The 19,096-nt window shown below is 36.9% G+C and overlaps 1 protein-coding gene across 1 annotated transcript; it reads right to left on the bottom strand.

Annotated features, from left to right (window-relative positions):
* Window positions 1-212: 212 nt before the first annotated feature.
* cfd (complement factor D (adipsin)) lies at window positions 213-3,777 on the bottom strand. Its single transcript, XM_062995080.1, has 5 exons — window positions 3,720-3,777; window positions 2,249-2,393; window positions 1,991-2,129; window positions 552-812; window positions 213-423 (listed from the first exon to the last, which is right to left on the bottom strand). The coding sequence occupies exons 1-5, from the start codon at window positions 3,775-3,777 to the stop codon at window positions 274-276; spliced, it is 753 nt and encodes a 250-aa protein (XP_062851150.1). The 3' UTR covers window positions 213-273.
* Between the last annotated feature and the right edge of the window lie 15,319 nt (window positions 3,778-19,096).

Here is a 19,096-nt window from a genome sequence, read left to right as displayed (position 1 = left end):
ATTATTATATACAAATAGTTGTCATATTGGTTCTGTACTCAAAACTGAATTTGAAATAACAAGAACACAAGTGTTATTAATGCAAAGCACACAAAAACCACATACACTTAACAGTAAATATGTCATAGTCAAACGCTTAATACAGTGCTAAATAGATGCATGTGAGTGTAAAACAGGCTGGCAGCCCACAGAGCATGCAAGTAGGTAAATAAAATGTGTAAGCTGCAGACTGAAACGTAATAACAGGACTGCTTGAGTTAATCTGCTGACACTCTACTGGGCCATGATACGGGTGATCCAGTCATCGTAGTGAGATATAATGGTGTAGAGTCCAGGCTTTTTGCTCGAACCACATTTCTTCCCCCCATTCGAAGTAATGCCCACAGCAATGCCCTTATAAAGAAGAGGACCTCCAGAGTCACCCTGTAGAAGAGATGGATAGGCAGAACAAGACAAACATGTTATAGAATGTACATACTTCTCTAGATACAGGTACAGGTACTGTAGTATATGGGTATACTGTAGTTAGTAAGACCAAGATGGAAACGTACATTACAGGTGTCCATTTTGGGTTTGGCGGCACAGATCATATTATTTGTGAAGGCTGCCCCAAAATAGTCACTACGACCACAAAGCCATCTTTCCATGACAGCAATCGTCAGTTCATGCAGAGTGTCAGTCCGGCTTCCATGGTTGTTTAAGGAGCCCCATCCAGCAGTATCCATAGCTGTATTTGTGTCAGGATCATTCCCGCCCTCTCGCTGGAACTTCAGTGTCTTCACAGAGTCAGTGATCGTGACGGGCTGATTTAGCTGCAAACAGCATTCAAAATATGGTACAATTAATCAAGGCACATTATGTGTCCTCATAGTCTGTATTAGTATGATTAATAAAGACAAAATGAAATGCTAGAATAAAACATTTTGCTTGGCAGAGGTTGGCTGTTTGTCACTTGATTCATCGATCATTGATGAATTACTAATAATGGTCAATTTTAAAATGAATTTTGTCTCATGAAATTTGGCACAAAGTTGTGAACCAAGATTCATCTTTGCTTGCAAATACTGAGCCTTCGGTGGATCTTCCTTTCATGAACTATCATAATTCCCTCACCTGTTCCAATTCACCTGCTTAATATTTTAAAATGGTGTAACTTAAATTTTCTATAGCCTTAGCAATCTTATTTTGCCCTGTCCCTCTATGGCAAAATAAGCTATTGTAGGCATCAAATTTAAAATGTCTTTATTTTTACAAAATATAAATGCAAAATGCAAATCTGTTTTATATTTGTACTGTAGTTCACTTTATAATTTATATTTTACAGCTGTTACTTACAATCTATACCAGCCTTACAATGTAAACCAAAATAACACCTCCATGTGTACCCTCAGGTCATGTTGTTGTAGTGTGTTGTCTGAGTGTTGTTATTATACCGATACTTGTTTGTATAATGTGAATCTCTGTAGTGTGTGCTATTACTTTAGAATTTTTATTATGTAACTTGCTACTGAGGCCTTAATTTTCCTCGGGGTTAATAAAATATCTGTCTGTCCGTCTGTCTGTCCTGCCGTCCGTCCATCCATCCATCCATTCATCCATCCATCCCTCTATCTATCTACAATGAAGCTAGTCAGCCAAAACATTAAAAATACCTTTATCTGCTAAATAAAGGGATAAGTTAGATTCTTATTAATATTGCATTTTACAAAATACCTATTCTTTAATTAAAATTGGGTTTGCATAATTGTACATAAATGATGATGGGTTGTTTTCAAACAGAGAAAAAAAATTGAACTTTGGTTTATATAACTTTAAGTGAAATCTCTTCCACCCAATTTGATATTTCTACTTCACAGCTTAATCATTCTTTATTTGTTCAGCTCACCTTTAACATACGGTACAGCATATTGTCATTACCTATGTTAATTCCTAAATTCTTTATATAATATAAATCAATTCCATCAATATATAAATAAACCTTATACTTTACCTTGACCAAAGCAATATCACTATCATAGTTGACAGCTGTGAAATCAGGATGCTTATAGACAGCAGCAATGTCGAACGTTTGTTTTGTGTCTTCTGGCTGGGACAAAGAATGAGCTCCTAACACCACCTTAAAATCTGGGCTGCAGTGACAAATAGTGCACACATGCTCAACCAACCATGTAGTTAGCAGATTTTAAATATTAGTCTATTAAATCATGCTGAATATACAATTTTGAGCAGTTCAGTAAGTCATACTTACTCATTTCGGAAACAGTGTGCAGCACTCATTAACCACTGACTAGAGATCAGAAATGCACCACAGTGGTGTTGGCCATCCAGCTGTAATGAAGCCATATAAGGGCGGGAGTGCGGTGTGGCCTCCTTGCCTCCTGTGATGCACTCACCTTCTCAGAAAAAACAAAGGTGCACGATTAGTGTCAACTAAGAGGAAGTTATTCGGATTTTAGATTCTCAGATTTTTTTTTTCATTTGAAGTACAACTAAGTTAAAAGCATATTTAAAAAAAAGCTTTAAAATCTTCCTGCCATAGCTTAGCTGCCATCATGTAGGTTATCTGTTACACTGGAGACTTGCAATTGTGATTTGCAATTTAGCAGTGACACACCATTTTAGCACTAATTTACTCACGTACACCTAGAGGCAATTGGAAGAAACCTGCATGCACATGTGGAAAACATGCAAAACTTTTCATAAACAGTAACAGCAGCTGAGAATTAAATCGAGATTCCTAATACAACCTTTTAAGGATATCACCCCAGTGATAAGCAAATGTATTTTATTTTCTGAAGTTTAGTAAGAGACCTTATTTATTTCACCATTCTTTATAAATTGTGTAATAAATGCCTATAGATGTGCTATCAACAAGACTTTACTAGAACTCTCTGTCATGAATCTGACAAAAGATTGTAATAAACCAGCCGTCCTAGATGCTTAGATGTCAAGATGCTGTCATATGATGTCATAAGGGGTTATAACAATTAATCTTCAGGCGTTATAACTGGGGCGGCACGGTGGCTCAGTGGGTAGCACTGTTACCTCACAGCAAAAAGGTCCTGAATTTGATTCCCAGATGGGGAGGTCTGGGTTCTTTCTGTGTGGAGTTTGTGTGTTCTCCCCGTGTCTGCGTGGGTTTCCTTCATCGTCAAAAAACATTCAGTTAAGTTAACTGAAGATACAAAATTGTCCATGACTGTGTTTGACATTAAAACCTGTGAACTGATGAATCTTGTGTAACCAGTATCTACCGTTTCTGTCATGAATGTAACCAAAGTGTGTAAAACATGATGTTAAAATCCTAATAAATAAATAAATAACATTATAACTGTGTTATGTTACCAGTACTGGAAATTGTTGTGACATATTTGATAATTTGTGATAACAGCTTAAAAGAATTGAGAGCTATAATGATCATTACATGTACTGGTAACGTAACACATATCATACTTGACTAGGACAGTATGTGGCATCTGGCATGATAGATTTATGACACTCTAAAGTCAGAGTCAAAATGCAGAGTTTTAATAAAGTAGTAAAATCACAACTATGCTATATTAAAAGGTTAGCACCAATATATTACATAAAAAAAATGTAAAAAATAACTTTAGAATAGTTTAAAACTGCATTCAACTACAGTTTATAATATTGCACCCAATTATATTAAATATGTGACAACTGTATTTGTGTTCAGTTGTGAATTATATTGCACTTACCAGATAGAAGTAATGCACAAAGGAGACCTGAAGCAAAGATAATTTGTAAGGACCCCATAGTGACCGATTTCTTTATTCTTTCTGTTGATACTGAAACGTTTTGATGCAGCCTGCAGCTTTATATAGACTTGGACTGGGTAAAGGTGGGTTGCCCTGACAGGAAAATGCTGAATTCTTGGAAATCATTCCTTCTACATCTCTCCACCCACCTTATCTATCTGATTTATCTACCACTGCTGCATGTTCCAGTTTTTACCTCTAAATATTTTCAACATTTATTTACAACATCTAGCAGTTCATGTTAAAGTCAAACCTTAATAATTTATACAACCAGTAGTTTTTGATTAATGACTTAAAAAACAAATGTACACACACACATGCACGCACGCACACACACACACACACACACACACACACACAAACACACAAACATTCAGATGAAATCATCTGGGCTAGTATCAGCATGCTCTTGCTGGTGCTTTGCTAAACAACATGGTAAACATAATAGCAGTGTTACTGGGATGTGTTGTAGCATGTTTATGAGATTTCCACCTAGTTTATCAGTAATGGAAAATGACAAAATTTAAAAATCTACATATAATGAATTCCCTTTGGACAACAAGATAGATAGAGATAGATAGATGGATAGATACTTTACTTATCCCGAGGGAAATTATTGGTCTCCAGTAGTTTAACAAGCAAAAGAAGAGAAACTAATACAAATACAAATAAAGTAAGTGAGTAAATAGGGTGTAGCGAATGTGCAACATGCATATATACAACATATGGTATGCAAAACAGTAATTGTGTATCTGGTACATGTAACAGAAGCAGTAGTGTATCTATTCTTATAAACAATATATACAGATATATAAGAATAAATATAGAAGTAAAGATATTGTTATAGTTATAAATATATACAATGTATCGGTTATGAGTATATTTATTTACAGACAATCACCAATAATATACATTGTCTAATATACATTGTTATATATATATATATATATATATATATATATATATATATATATATACAGTATATATTGGCTAAAAAGAACTAGAGACTCAAGACCATGTAAGGTGTATCCTGCTGCAACAATGACTTCTACTGTCTGGCATTTGCAGCTGGCAAGTCCAAATACGTGGCCGGCATCTTCTTTTTTTTTGTAATGCATTTTCTCCCCTTTTCTCCCCAAAAATTCTCCCAATTTTTACCCAATTGCTTTATGCTTCTTCTCTACTGGTGCTGACCCCTGCCCCGACTGAGGACAGCAAACTGACACACGCCCTCTCCAACACGTGTGCCGTAGCCGACTGCATCTTTTCATCTGCACGAGGCGAGTTCATATGCGGATCAGATTTGTGTATGGAGAGCCACACCCTGATCCACATTATCCCTCAACTCTGTGCAGACGCCATCAACCAGCCAGCAGAGGTCGTAATCGCACCAGTTACGAGGTCCCTATCCGGCTCCCTCCCTATATGAACAACAGCCAAACGTTGTTCATATAGCCGCCTTGCCCAGCCCAGCTGGATGGCAGAGCTGAGTTTCGAACCGCCGAGTTCAAAATGTCAGCTCTGTTGTGCTAGCGTGTTTTACCGCTGCGCCACCTGAGCGGTGGACGGTATCTTCACATATGTCAGAGAAGGCGTATGCTAGTCTGTGTCCCGCTTTACACAAAGTAAAAAATAAATTAATTAAAAATTAAGGCTAGCACAATGGTCTAATACACTAGCCCACACTATTGCCAGACTGGGCGTCTACATATAAATATAACTGGTTATGTCTAAGGTGGATGGCCAAGGCCCTGTAATGGATTGGTGTCCGGCGCTTAGTGATTCTGGGGAAACCAGACCAGGATGAAGTGGTTATGAAATTAAAAATTCAATCAAGTTCTTTCACACCAAACTCTGCAAACCATTTTGTTATGGACCTTGCTATGCGCATGGGGCATTGTCACTTTCTGTTGTCATGGAGTTTAAAGCATACAGTTCTCTAAAATGTCATTGAATGCTGTAGTATGAAGATTTTATCTAACTATTAAAAGAATGCCTTTAAAAATTTATCTTTTTGTTTTTTATTTTAATTATTACATGCGATCAGTTTATCGTTAGTCTACTTTAATTTACATTTTTGGCATTTAGCAGACACTTTTATCCAAAGCAACTTACATTTGTGACTATACAATCCAAGCAATTGAGGGTTAAGGGTTTTGCTCAGGAGCCCAAAAGAGGCAACCTGGCAGTGGTGGGGCTTGAACCAGCACCCTTCTGATTACAAGCCCAGTAATTTAACCACAATGCTACGACGGGGTACCTAACAAAAAAGGTTTTGGTTGTATTTTGAGATCTATTAAGAAATGAAGCTTGGAACCTCCAAGTTGCTTGGCTTTTACCCAACCAGAGCTCACAGCCCAAGATTTTGTTTTTTGTATTATGTTTATGCATTTTCTCACCTGTACTAGGCGAGTTCTAATGCAGATCAGCCTGTGTATGGAGAGACACACCCTGATCAACGCACTCTCCTTCCCCAGGTGCAGGTGCCATCAATCAGCCAGCAGAGGTCGTACTTGCATCAGTTACGAGGAGTCCCTATCCGGCTTACTGGACATGACTAGACTGGGGGATAAAAATTGGGGGAAAAAAGAGGGGGAAAAAAAACATTGAGACAATTATTATAATGCACTGGGGTACAATACCTTAGCTTTCCTCTAAGCTACTTGTAAGTTGTGCAAATGTAACAAACAGATCTCCACATATATTTACTCCTACTTACAGCATCTTGTTCTCAGGACTTTTTAGCAGTGAATAATGTGCACCACTTCTTGCTTCTTGCTTTTTGGAAATTCCATGGCTTTAAGCCTGTCAGAAGCCTGGCAGCAACCTGGGAATTCACAGGGTGGAGCATGTTCAGATTCAGCTCATTCATGTAGGGACAGTCTGTTCTGTTAGTACATGCAGCTGAACCTAGAAGCTAGGGGCAAAAAAGCTATTTTTTAAAATGCCACTTAGCTCTGCAGTGGCCATGGTAATAAAAAATGAACTTAATACACAACAAAATTCAATATGTATCTATGTATGTAACACTTAAACACCTGTATTTAGTTGTAATTTGAATTACAAATTGTAATAATAGTTTAAAAAATATATATATTTTGTTTATGCTTCCTCTCCACTGATGAATGAAGCTAACACACGTGTGCAGCAGCCGACTGCATCTTTTCACCCGCACTAGGTGAGTACATATGCGGATCAGCTAACAGTATCATTTTTAGGATATCCACAGTATGATGAAACTATGTAGGTAAATTAATTATATACATTCAACTTTGAGGCAAAAATTGGGATAGGCCATTGTACTGTGCCCCTGTATACGAGGACTCTTAAGACATATTTTGTTAGGTGTGAAGAAACACCAGTGGCCTCCAGAGATCGGACCTCAACCCTAATAGACACCTTTGTAATAAAGTGGAACTTTGTTTGCAGACCAGACATCAGGCTTGTTCTTACAAATGTTCTTTTGACTAAATCGGCACAGACGGCAACAGCCAAACTCCAAAATTTTGTAGATAGTCTTCCCATAAGAGTGGGGGACTGCATTTGTGCATGCTTTTAAAATCAGATGTACAACAAGCTCATGGTCAGCTTTCCACATATTTTGGAAATATAATGTACATAGTAAGCAGTAGAAATATTTGCACCCTTTGTAATGATAACTATACTGAATGCAAATTAGGAAAATAAGGACAAATTAGGGACATTTACTTACTCGCAATTTTACTAGTCTCTCCATTTCCTGTCATGCGTTGGGAGGTGGGAGGAAACCAGTATACACAAAAGGCAACACCTCAAACATGGAAACGTGGAGAGCCAGTCCAGGTCCCCATGTCCCCTGCACCAACACAGTGCTGCCATTGCACCGTCTTGTGTGCTTTAGCGTGATTAATCTCAGTGTATTATTATCACAGCTCTTTGAATGTGTTCATAAAGGTGTTTGCAAACCTGTCTCTCTGTTTAGGTTTTAAAAATAGTAAGCATACATTAGTTTTAGTTTTAAATGGGTAAGCTGGCCTTATGACAAATCTGTCACATGTAATAGCAATAGGGTTCAGAGTTAGACCATTCTCTGGGACAAACCGTGTTTGACTTTATATAAAACAGGCAGTTTTCATCAAAGTTTCCAAAACCTCTTAATTAACTTAACCAAATATTCAATAGAGCGCTATGTTGTGATTCATTTAGCATCAGATGACAAGTGACAGGGTAAGTCGAAGACTTAAGAGCAACTGGTGTCAGCCCAGAGATGAAACTTGGTGCCATGCCATAAACAGCTTTAAAAACAAACAGGAAAAAAATGGTTTTTGACCAGTTAACAATTAAGGGAGGCCAGTACAGGCTAGTTCGTTTTCTGTTACCAATAAAGGAGCCTAGTAACTGTAACAAAGCTGACTGCTAAATTTGAAAATATGCACTTACATCACTAGGCAAGAAAATAAAATAGGCAATTACAATCAAAAACAATATGAAGGTTTGTCTGTAACAAGCCTGTATGTTTATGGAAAGCCTTTATCCACGTTACTGATGTCTTTATTCATCACTATTGTGCTGTAAAACTGAGTAGTGCAACCCAGTATAGACAACACAGAAAACCTGTATAAGGGTGATATGTTATTTTATTTGAAAGGTATTCAAAATTACGTTTATTTATTATTTGACAAATGCCTTATATAAATATAAAAATCCAGACCTATTCATTTCAGACCTTAAACCTTATTTAATAAATAATACTTTTGTGCATGTTTAACCCGATGTACTGTGAGAACAAACCTCTTTAATGATTAATAAAAACAACTACATCTTTTAAATATTATAGAAATACACTCTCAAAAGATTTTAGAGGGAGTTAGGGTCTTCCTAAATTATATTAGGACGTTGTACCTAATTTACAAGGGCAAATAAAAACAAACTAACGTATAGTTTAATCATTGAAGAAAGCAGTTCAAACCATGTCCACAAGGAGGCAGGAGAGGCCTTTTATACTCGAGGTGTATGTGGGGAATGTGCGAGGGTATGTTCACCTGTACCTAGATCTATGGATTGGATCATCATTATAAATATGATTTGAACTCCATAATAATAAAGACACCAGAAAATTGCAACCTACATATAATTTATACCCACCGAGCATCTACTTAAGTAACTTAATCGGGTACTTAAATTCTTTGATTATTTTATAAGTTACACCAGTACCAGACAGATTAACTTTGTAGACCAGTTACTGTACACTTTATTACACACTTTATCATGGGTCTTGAAAACATCAGTCCTCTAAATAAATAAAAAATGATTTTAACTAAAAACTATGAAAAAGAAACCTATTGAGGACAATGTTTTGTGTAATGATCTGAAACCCTTCAGCAAGTAAAAACATGACAAAAAAAAAATTCTTTTTTAATCAAAAAAATGACAAAAGTGTTAATAGCTTTATATATTAAAATATAATTTGATTGTATATTTATCATATATATTTGCTTTTATTTTATTATATATAAAATATATATTGATTATATATTTATTATATATTTGCTTTTATTTTATTATATATAAAATATAAATTGATTATATATTTATTATATATTTGCTTTTATTTTTTATATATAAATTATTACATATTTATCATATATTTTTGCTTTTTTTTTATTATATATAAAATATAAATTGATTATATATATCATATATTTGCTTATATTTTATTATATATAAATATACAAATATTTATACATATGTATTTTATATTTGCTTATATTTTATATACATATAATAAATTTGCTTATATATTTATCATGTATTTGCTTATATTTTATTATGTATTCAATATAATTTGCTAATATCTTTATCAGAAGATCATCAGGCAGACTGATAGGAGAAACAGCACTGTTACATCAGAAACCTTAAGGGAGGAAAACTGAGACACATTTCCTCTTTTATAAAGCTGAATGTCAGGATGAACTGAAGTGTCTTGGCTGGGGTCAGAGGTCAATGTGCCCCACTCAGGATTGTTAAGGAGTGATTGACAGAAGGAAGTATCTCCTAACCAGGAGGAAGAGGAAGCATTCACTCAGTCAACACAGTGAAGATGGACTCTTGTTCCTGCCTGAAGGATGATCATAATTTATTTCTTTTTTACAAGTTTAGCTTTGGATGTATGTTAAAAACCTTACAATTTATTAAACTAACTGCACGCATTATTTACTGATAGTAGTCTCTCACTTTCCCTCTAAAGTCACCTAGAATATGAGATAGACCAAACATCTATTCTGTCTGAGATCATGAAGCCCCTGGTTGTCTTTTACTCTTTACAATATGTACTACTGATTTCTAAATATAAGTGACCGTTCCTACTTTTATTATAAATGCATTTAAACATGATTTTGATTTGATTTTAAAATGGTTTGGCAATTTGAGTTAAAAAAAGCATTTAAATTATAAAATAGAGCATTATTTCAAAGAAATTATATAATATTTTACAGAGATTGATCACCTTTCTAATATAGAAGGGGTTAAGAATTAATTTTTTGTATACTTATGCTTAAATTATTAAATTATATTAAGGCAACAGAGCAGGTCATAGTAAAATTACTATCATTATAGTTATACACATAGTGGGAGCCAAAATAGAAAATTTTTCTTTACACATCAAATAATTATCATAACAGTCTGAGTAAAAAGTTGAATCTTAAATTAATTTAGATTAACTGTACAATTTCTCAGTATTTGGTGGTACATACTCTTCAGGTTAGCATCTTGTGATGTTAATAAATGCTTGTTCAGCAAGTAATTAAAAGCTGTTACAAACCTCTGAGGTTTATACTCTTTATACTCTATTATACTGTATTTTACATGGATAACTGGAACCCCAAACAAAGAATAAAATAGACTTGAACAGGACTTCTTTTCGACTATTTATCAGTGTATTGATCTTATGTGTTAGTTTCCGTTTTTTTTGGAGGGTAAGAGTACTGTCACTTAACACGGCCACTCCCACCCATCACTGCACATCCCACTTTTCTGTTCAGGTGATGAAATGTTTAAGGAAGTAAATGGAGAGTTTTGGACATTTTATTGACCTTGTCAATGCAACTAGTCATAATAACACAATAATGTTTTTCACAGTTATCATTTTACCCCCCGCATATTTAAAAATGTCAAATATAACAATGTGCTCTCTTGTATGTTCAGTTGTTGATTAATTAATTTATTTTATTAGGATTTTAACGTCATGTTTTACACACTTAAGTTACATTCATGACAGAAACGGTAGTTACTGGTTACACAAGATTCATCAATTTTAATTCGATTCTTCAAGTTTAATGTCAAACACAGTCATCGTCAGTTTTATATTTCCAATCACCTCAATTGCACGTCTTTGGACTGTGGGAGGAAACTGGGGCTCCCAGAATAAACCCACACAGACACGGGGAGAACATGCAAACTCCACACCGAAAGGACCTGGGCCGCTCCACCTTTGAATCGAACACAAGACCTTGTTGCTGTGAGACGACAATGCTACTCATCAAGCCCCCGTCGATGATTAATGCTGTTTTGATGGGAAGAATAAGTTTACTGCAAAGATGCTTAAACTGTCATTTAGGGAAACTGTAAACAATAGCAGAAATTACAGGGGTATTATGGGTTTACTATTTACAACAGGATCAAGGAACATTAATCAACTAATAAATCTAGATTCCTTGTCTCACTATAGATTGGACCTCTTGCAATATAATAAATTTATTATTTATTATTTCTCTGGGTTGCACCATATAAAATTACATTCAGGGCAGTGGTTAAGGTACTGAACTAGTAATTAAAAGGTTGCCGGTTTAAGCTCCACCACTGCCAAGTTGCCACAGTTGGGCCCCTGAGCAAGGCCCTTAACCCTCAATTGCTTAGACACGTCTGCTATATGCTGAAAATGTAAATATTACATTCCATTACGTCTGAGCTGACAACATTAGACTAATTAGCTTTGTAGAGAGTAACAGTATGGTTTCTACCCTCAACCCTGAATTTTTAAAAGACCGTTAGGGAATAAGGGCCATGTATGGGTCACATCAAAAGGTCATGGCCAAACTTGGTCCATCACCTCAGTTAATCTGCACTTTATGCTGTTACCTTTGGTATTATCTAGATCAGATTGTCAGGGAGAAATCCAGCTCTGGATTTCTAATATATGGATCACTGGAAAGCCCACTGGGGGAGGTGGTGGGGTTTTTAGCTCTGATGATCTATTGATAGCCCCATGGGACTGTTGTCTGGGCTTTTAGGGGTGGCCTTAAAGATCCGGCTGATGAGAGAGTGGCATTGTGTGATTTTTTTTTCTCTCCTCTATAACCAGGGACTGAGGTTAAAAGCATTTAAAGTTACTGCCACAGGGCAGCACTTTTCTCCAAATAAACAACACCTATCTGAATATCAGTACCCCGAACAAACACTGAGGGATTAGAGTTACGAGCCTACAATTGTCCACTGAATTAACCTTTATCCTCTCGCACAGTCTGTTAACCCGCCTGGCCCACACGACTGAAGGTGTAATCACAGCTCCATGATGACTTCTACAGACAACCAACTTTCAGGTGTAGAGATTAATAATCTACTGCTTCTAAGCAGAACAACATTTGTAACAGTGTTGGCTTAAGACTATTCAAAACTATTAAGAAAAACAACATGGTTTTAACACGCTTGTCTATTATTCTGTTTCATCAGAATAAATCTAAAACTCGGTGGGTAGCACTGTGGGTGGGTAGCACTGTCACCTCACAGCAAGAAGGTCCTGGGTTTGATTCCCAGTTGGAGTGGTCTGGGTCCTTCCTGTGTGAATCTGCATGTTCTGTCTGTGTGGCTTTCCTCTGGGTGCTCCGGTTTACTCCCACATTCAAAAGACATGCAACCAGGTTAATTGGAGATACAAAAGTCCCCCTAGATATGAGTGTAGACACTGCTGTGATTTGAACCTGGTTCCCAGCCATGGTGGGTTAGTGTAATAGATCATCGCCCCATCTAAGCACTTATATATACTGTATATATGGGCTAGTCTGCTACAAGAGACCCAAGAAAGAGGAAGAAAACTAAACTATCTGCCCAGTCAGCCATTACAAAGCGATGACGCTGTAGTCCTGTAATGTATATTTACATTTTCGGCATTTAGCAAATGACTTACAGAACTGTGAAAGTACTGGGGCTTGAACCAGAAACCTTTTAATTTCTATTCCAGTACCTTAACCACTAGGCTACAACTGCTACAATTTCTTTCATATTGTCTATAAGAACAAAATTATTCTATAATTGTTTTTATAAATAGGTGGCAGTGGTACCAATAGCTCTAAATGGAGCTGTATGTTATTTGTATGTATATTTTTCAAAAATAATTCCAATAAATTACTGATCATTTAAGCTTTTACTCTATTACAGACAGTTTCTATATATTAAGCATTAAGTACAATGTATTAATACAATTACAATTTATTTTATTAATTTTAAATATTCTTAATGGGTTTGTGAATTTATGAATGCAGTCTATAAGGAAAAAATGTGTGTATGGGGGGGGGTAGCTCAAATAGCTGCTTGAGAGGCAAACATGCTTCTCGAGTTCATTTTAACTCACCTGATTCAAGTCATTGTGCAGTAAAGAAGCCAGTAATTATTTGCTCATGCATTTTAATCTTTTTCCAACAGTCTGGGCTTTGCCAGAGATTAGTAATGATGGGCTACAACACAATCCCACACCACAATGAAGCACAGTTCGGTGGGATGATGAACAATGTGATATTCACATGAAAATGTTAACCTCAGTTCTGTGCCATGTTGGCTTTAGACAAATTAAGTAAAGTCTGAAAGCATCAAATAATTGGTTCTCAGGGGTGCATGATGACCAAAAGCACTTATGCAATTACCGGCATGTTGTATCCTCACCACAACTTCTATATATATATACAGTATAAGGTGAGTTGTGGTGAGAATACAACATGCCAGTAAGTGATTTTGGTCATCATGCACCCCTGAGAACCAGTTTTTTGGTTTTAAAACATTTTTACTCTTACAGGTTTTTCAGTGACAGTCACTCCCAATGGCTCTGGATAGACATGGGGCCCAAGGGGTGGGAAGCAAGCATTGTCCAGGAATGAAAAATCTGTCAGAAGCCCAGAATTTGTATTGGCGCCCAGACTTGTATGGCTGATAGGTTACTATGGATTGATTGAGTCTGGGAGGAATTATGTCTGCACTTGTGCCCCACAGCAACATAGAAAAAAGGTTTTTCTTGGCAAAAAAAAAAAAAAGAAATTGGGTAAGACCTGCAGGGAGTCAGACCCTCAGGACCACACACAGGTGTAGGTGTGTGTGAGAGAGTGTGTATTGGTATGAGCATATCTGTGTGTGGTCTGGCATAGTTACAGTTATCACAAGTGGGAGTTTATGAGCCTAGAAAGATATTGTTTTTTGTGGCTAAGTGTGAAGTCCCCACCTCCAGTCCTGTCTTTCTAGGTGTTGTCCTTCACCTGTCCCCACCCCCTGTGTCTCGTGAACAGGTCTGGATCTGGATTGTTTCCAGTTCAAGGGGATTATTTTAAAACTCTTATAATCTCCAGTGCTTCCTCCACTGATTCCGATTAGTCCTTTCTGATGCATGTTCACACGGGTCCTTACAATATTAATCAGCAGTTCTGGTCTGATTAGGCTTTTGAACTTCAATCCAGAAATTGTGGCTTAATACAATGGAGCATGATGTACAGACATTGAATGTATGTGGGAAATACAAAATTTCACAGTATTTACAGGTGGGATTATACTGTACTACACACAGATGTAAAAACATGTTAGTGAACCCATTGGGATTACCTGGCTTTCTGAATTGATTACTGAAAATCCAAATTGATTGCACACATATCGTTCTGGCTGAGAAAAGGTTATATGTACCTTTGGGTTTATAATGTTTATACGGCATAGTGACTAGGTGGGTAGCACTGTTGCCTCACAGTAAGAAGGCCCTGTGTTCGATTCCCAGGTGGAGCAGTCTGGGTCCTTTCTGTGTGAAACATGTTCTCCTTGTGTCTGCGTGGGTTTCCTCTGGGTGTTCCGGTTTCCTCCTACAGTGTAAAGATCGAACCCAGGACCTTCTTGCTGTGAGGCGACAGTGCCCAACATATATTTAAATAAGCAAAATGTTTTAAAAATCGGACTTAACGGGGACATTTGACCACATCATAGTCCACAATTGAATCAAGTTAAATTGCTTGACCAATGGCATGGCATGAGCTAAAAGAGTCGTCCACAGTTTTTCCTCACAGTTGTTCAAGTCTGATAATCAGCACAAATAGGAAGCACTATTGCTTCTAGACTCTACCAGTATTTTAATACAATAGTTTACAAACCTGCCCACATTTAATTTTAAATAAACAAGTGTTAAATAAAGAAATGAAGCATATAATTGTATGTGTGTTATAAGTTAAAGTAGATTTACGTTTATGCTTTCATCCAAAGCGACTTACAGTCTAAGCAGGGTTGAGGGTTAAGGGCTTTGCTCAAGGGCCCAACAGTGGCAACCTGGCAGTGGTAGGGTTTGAACCAGTGATCTTCTGCTCACTAGTGCAATATTTTAACCGCTAGGCTACAACTGCCCTAAAGTAGATTAATCTAGGCCTGATGAATCCTGGATGGTTGATGGATCCTATGCAATTACTGGCATATTGTATTATCACCACAACTTCCATGTATTAAAACGCACTTAACTTACTCTTAAAGGTTTTTCAGTGGGCAGCGCTCCATATGGCTTTGGATTGACATGGGGCCCAAAAAGATGGAAGGTAGCAAGCATTGTCCATGAATAAAAAATCTGTCAGAAGCCCAAAATTTGTATTGGTGCCCAGTCATGGATGGTATAATAGGTTACTATGGATTGATTGAGTCTGGGAGGAATTATGTCACAGCAATATGGGAAAAAGGTTGTTCTTGGCAAAAAAAAAGGGTAACACTGTATTGCTACCAGATATTTAATACAATTTAATAGCTGTCCAACTTTATTTGTAAATAAACAATTGTTTAAAAAAGAAATGAAGCGGATAATTGATTGTGTAGAGTAGATAAGTCAGTACTAGGCCTGATAAATCTAAAGAGTTCTTGGATCTTTTCACACAACTATGCAAACACATGCTGCAAGAGTACACTCAAGCCTACTACATTATTATTAGCCACGATGGCTTTTTCCCAGGAGTCAGTAATCCATCTGCGCTCTTATTGTGCAGCTGGAATCCGCTCCAGTGGTGGCCCTGGGAGGAAGGTAGAAAGATTCCAACATTCCCACACCTTCCATCTCTTCTCCATAATCCTACGTACTTAGTCATTCAGGAGTGAGAAATGTACCTGGGTTGATTAAATCGTGGCTCCTCTTGTCTTCGCACAAATGTGTATTCACTTGTAAGATGTGTATGGAGTATAATCATAATAGGGGAATTTCAGGCTGGAAAAGTGTGATATCATGCTTTTGGAACTTAAGGCATGCTTTCTCGTAGTACCATGTCACCTTTGAAACAAAATGCCTTCAAATTGCATTTTTTTGACTTGTAGTATGTATGCATTTTAGATAAAAGCATGTGTTCCTTTGAAGATGAAAAAGGCAGAGCCGCTGACTATGTGAATGAATGAGTGCAATTGCAGTGGGAAGAATAGTAACCTTGGGGGAACCCCATGTCACTTACCCAAAGCTCATTTCCACCTAACACTGTCACTCAACACAGTATACATGCACCCACCTGAAAAGCCACACAGACACTTATGCACATAAAAGCAGATGATCTTTGTTCCCCAAGGGTAGGGTTATTACTAGGGCCCTACTACATTAAGGGGATAATTTGTTAATTTCACAGACATTTTTCAAAAATCACAGATTTCATGGATTTTTTAAAAAACATGCCACATTTCATAGCAGTCATTTTATTAAAAGGCACAATGATGCCACACAGCAGCATGGGCCTTAAAGACCGAGATTTAATGTTTGTTTTGCATTGTCTTTGCCCTTAATGAAATAAAAAAATGTAGTTATGGTATTTCTACCTTAGGGTGCAATAAACACTGTGGTTTGTCTTATGTTACTTTTTATGTTCTTAGTTGCATTTCAGTTATATATTTTCCACTAAGCTGGTGACCTTGCTGAGCTGACATTTCCATATAACAACAAAAATAAGAGCTGAGCATAACCAAGCATTTATTTGTATTATTTCACACATGCAAATGATTCATATTTAGCACTTATTTCATAATAAAAGTGTGGTGGGTCCAAGGCCAGCTATAAACCATGGGCTACGATATACACCCTGGACAGTGTGCCCCACTTTATATCAAACACTTATTCATTTGCTTAGTTACTTATATCTAAGTCCAATTTCTGCATTATTTTGGGAGGTTAAAGGAAACAAGAGTATCTGAAGAAAACCCACACAGACACAGAAGACTATGTCAATCTTCTCATGGACCATGGCTGAAATCATGGATCAAACCTAGGTCCCCAGGATCCATGTTGCTTTGGGGTGCTCACTCTGTTATCTGTGCCAGCATGCAATAAATACCTTTGGGAACTTAAATGAAAGACCTTAGTTTGTTCCCAAAACTTACTCAGTGATGAGTACACAATCAATTATACAAACACTGGGTACAATACCTGCTGCACCACCATACTGTCATTCTAAGAACTGATAAAAAAATAGATTACTTTTATCTGTCATATGTACGTGTACTGTACAATGAAATTCTTTTTTGCACATATCCCAGCTTGTTTGGAAGCTGTGGTCAGAGTGCATGGTCAGCCATTGTACGGTGTCCCTAAAGCCAGATAGTTAAAGGCCTTGCTTAAGGGCCCAAAAGTGGCAAGGATTCAGACTCTCAACTCTTTGTTTGAAAGTCCAAGGCTCTATCCACTAGGCTACCACTGTCCCTAAACAGAATATAGAATCAGAATATGGTGGTTATAGAAAATGAAAAAAGTCAGTACTAAACATGAAGCATTTGCCTGCTGTTCTGCTTCTCTAGAACATGTGACTGACAGGTCAGAATCCCTCTGCCCAGCAGCCTGTCTCACCTGTTTGAAATCACATTAGTAAAAAACAAACAGTGAACAGCACAGATTCAGACTGCTACACATAAGCAACATGTTTATATCAGTCCTGGAAACACTGGGTCTTTTTCCCTAATTTGTTGAACATAGTTACAGTTGTTAGGGTCAAAGCCGCTGCATTTGAAGCCTCGCTCAGCGTGTTTACGTTGTAAAGATCTGGTTCCTCCCCCTGAGGCATTATTATGGCTAGACGAGTCGATTGTCAATAACTGTCACCTTTCAAGAAAGGCGGCTGAATTCATGTGCCTCTGCCCACTGTGTAATTAGCAAAGCAACTATCACTCACACTGAAGTATGCAGGCTGCCAGCTGTGCCAGAAACATGGCACATTGCGTGCCTGACCCAAATACATGGGTGGCAAATGGAATAATATTTATTTTAATGCTTTGCTATTTTTTCCACATTAAATGTCATGCAAATGACTAATAATCTTTTTTTTTTCATTTATGGAACACTATACTCAGTTGGTGCTTGTTAAGATTATTTTTGATTGTTTCGATTTTCCTGGGGCTACATGAGGTTCCTGTCTCAAATGAGCATGCCAAGAGATAAATGGGAATATTAAAGCACTTAATATCATTGTGATGGACCAAAGAACAATGGTAGCATTGTATGACATTGCAGTTATTTTTTTATGTGGCTTAGCTAAAACAGGTTCCTCCCTAAAGGTTATTAGTCTTTTTTATGTGGCTTTTCTGAAGATCTTACTGAGTAATAAAGATGTTCTCTGACTTAAAGCATATGCATACTGTCTAATTACAATGCACTTAATTTGCTCATCTGACACATTTCTTTCCATAGAACAAAAAAAACTCAATGAAAGTTTGTGTGTGTGTGTGAGTTTGTGAGCCTAAAATTGTTAATTCTACAATTCACGATGCCAAGCACTACCCCCAGGTCATTATAAACCAATTAGCAGAATAAGAATGAACCAAATGAAAAGTAAAAGCAGAGATCAGATTGTTTTTAGAAAAAGACCGCAAGACTATTCCATGCACTCTTTTCCAAACATAAAATCCCACAGCGGTTACGAAACCAACCAGCATGCACTGCTTAGTGATTAGATGAAGCATCCCCAAAGACTTTAACAAATTCCTTCAAAGGATCTGTCACAAAAGACTTGTGTATATGGTACTTTAGTTAAGTATGATTAGTAAATAAAAAGCTAATTTAGAGTGAAGAACATAACTTAGTATGTTCCAACCCACTCTCA

Source organism: Trichomycterus rosablanca, chromosome 5 (assembly GCF_030014385.1).
Source record: "Trichomycterus rosablanca isolate fTriRos1 chromosome 5, fTriRos1.hap1, whole genome shotgun sequence".
Taxonomy (NCBI): Eukaryota; Metazoa; Chordata; class Actinopteri; order Siluriformes; family Trichomycteridae; genus Trichomycterus; species Trichomycterus rosablanca.
The sequence above is the reverse complement of the archived record's forward strand: the minus strand, read 5'-3'. Positions and strand labels throughout refer to the sequence as shown.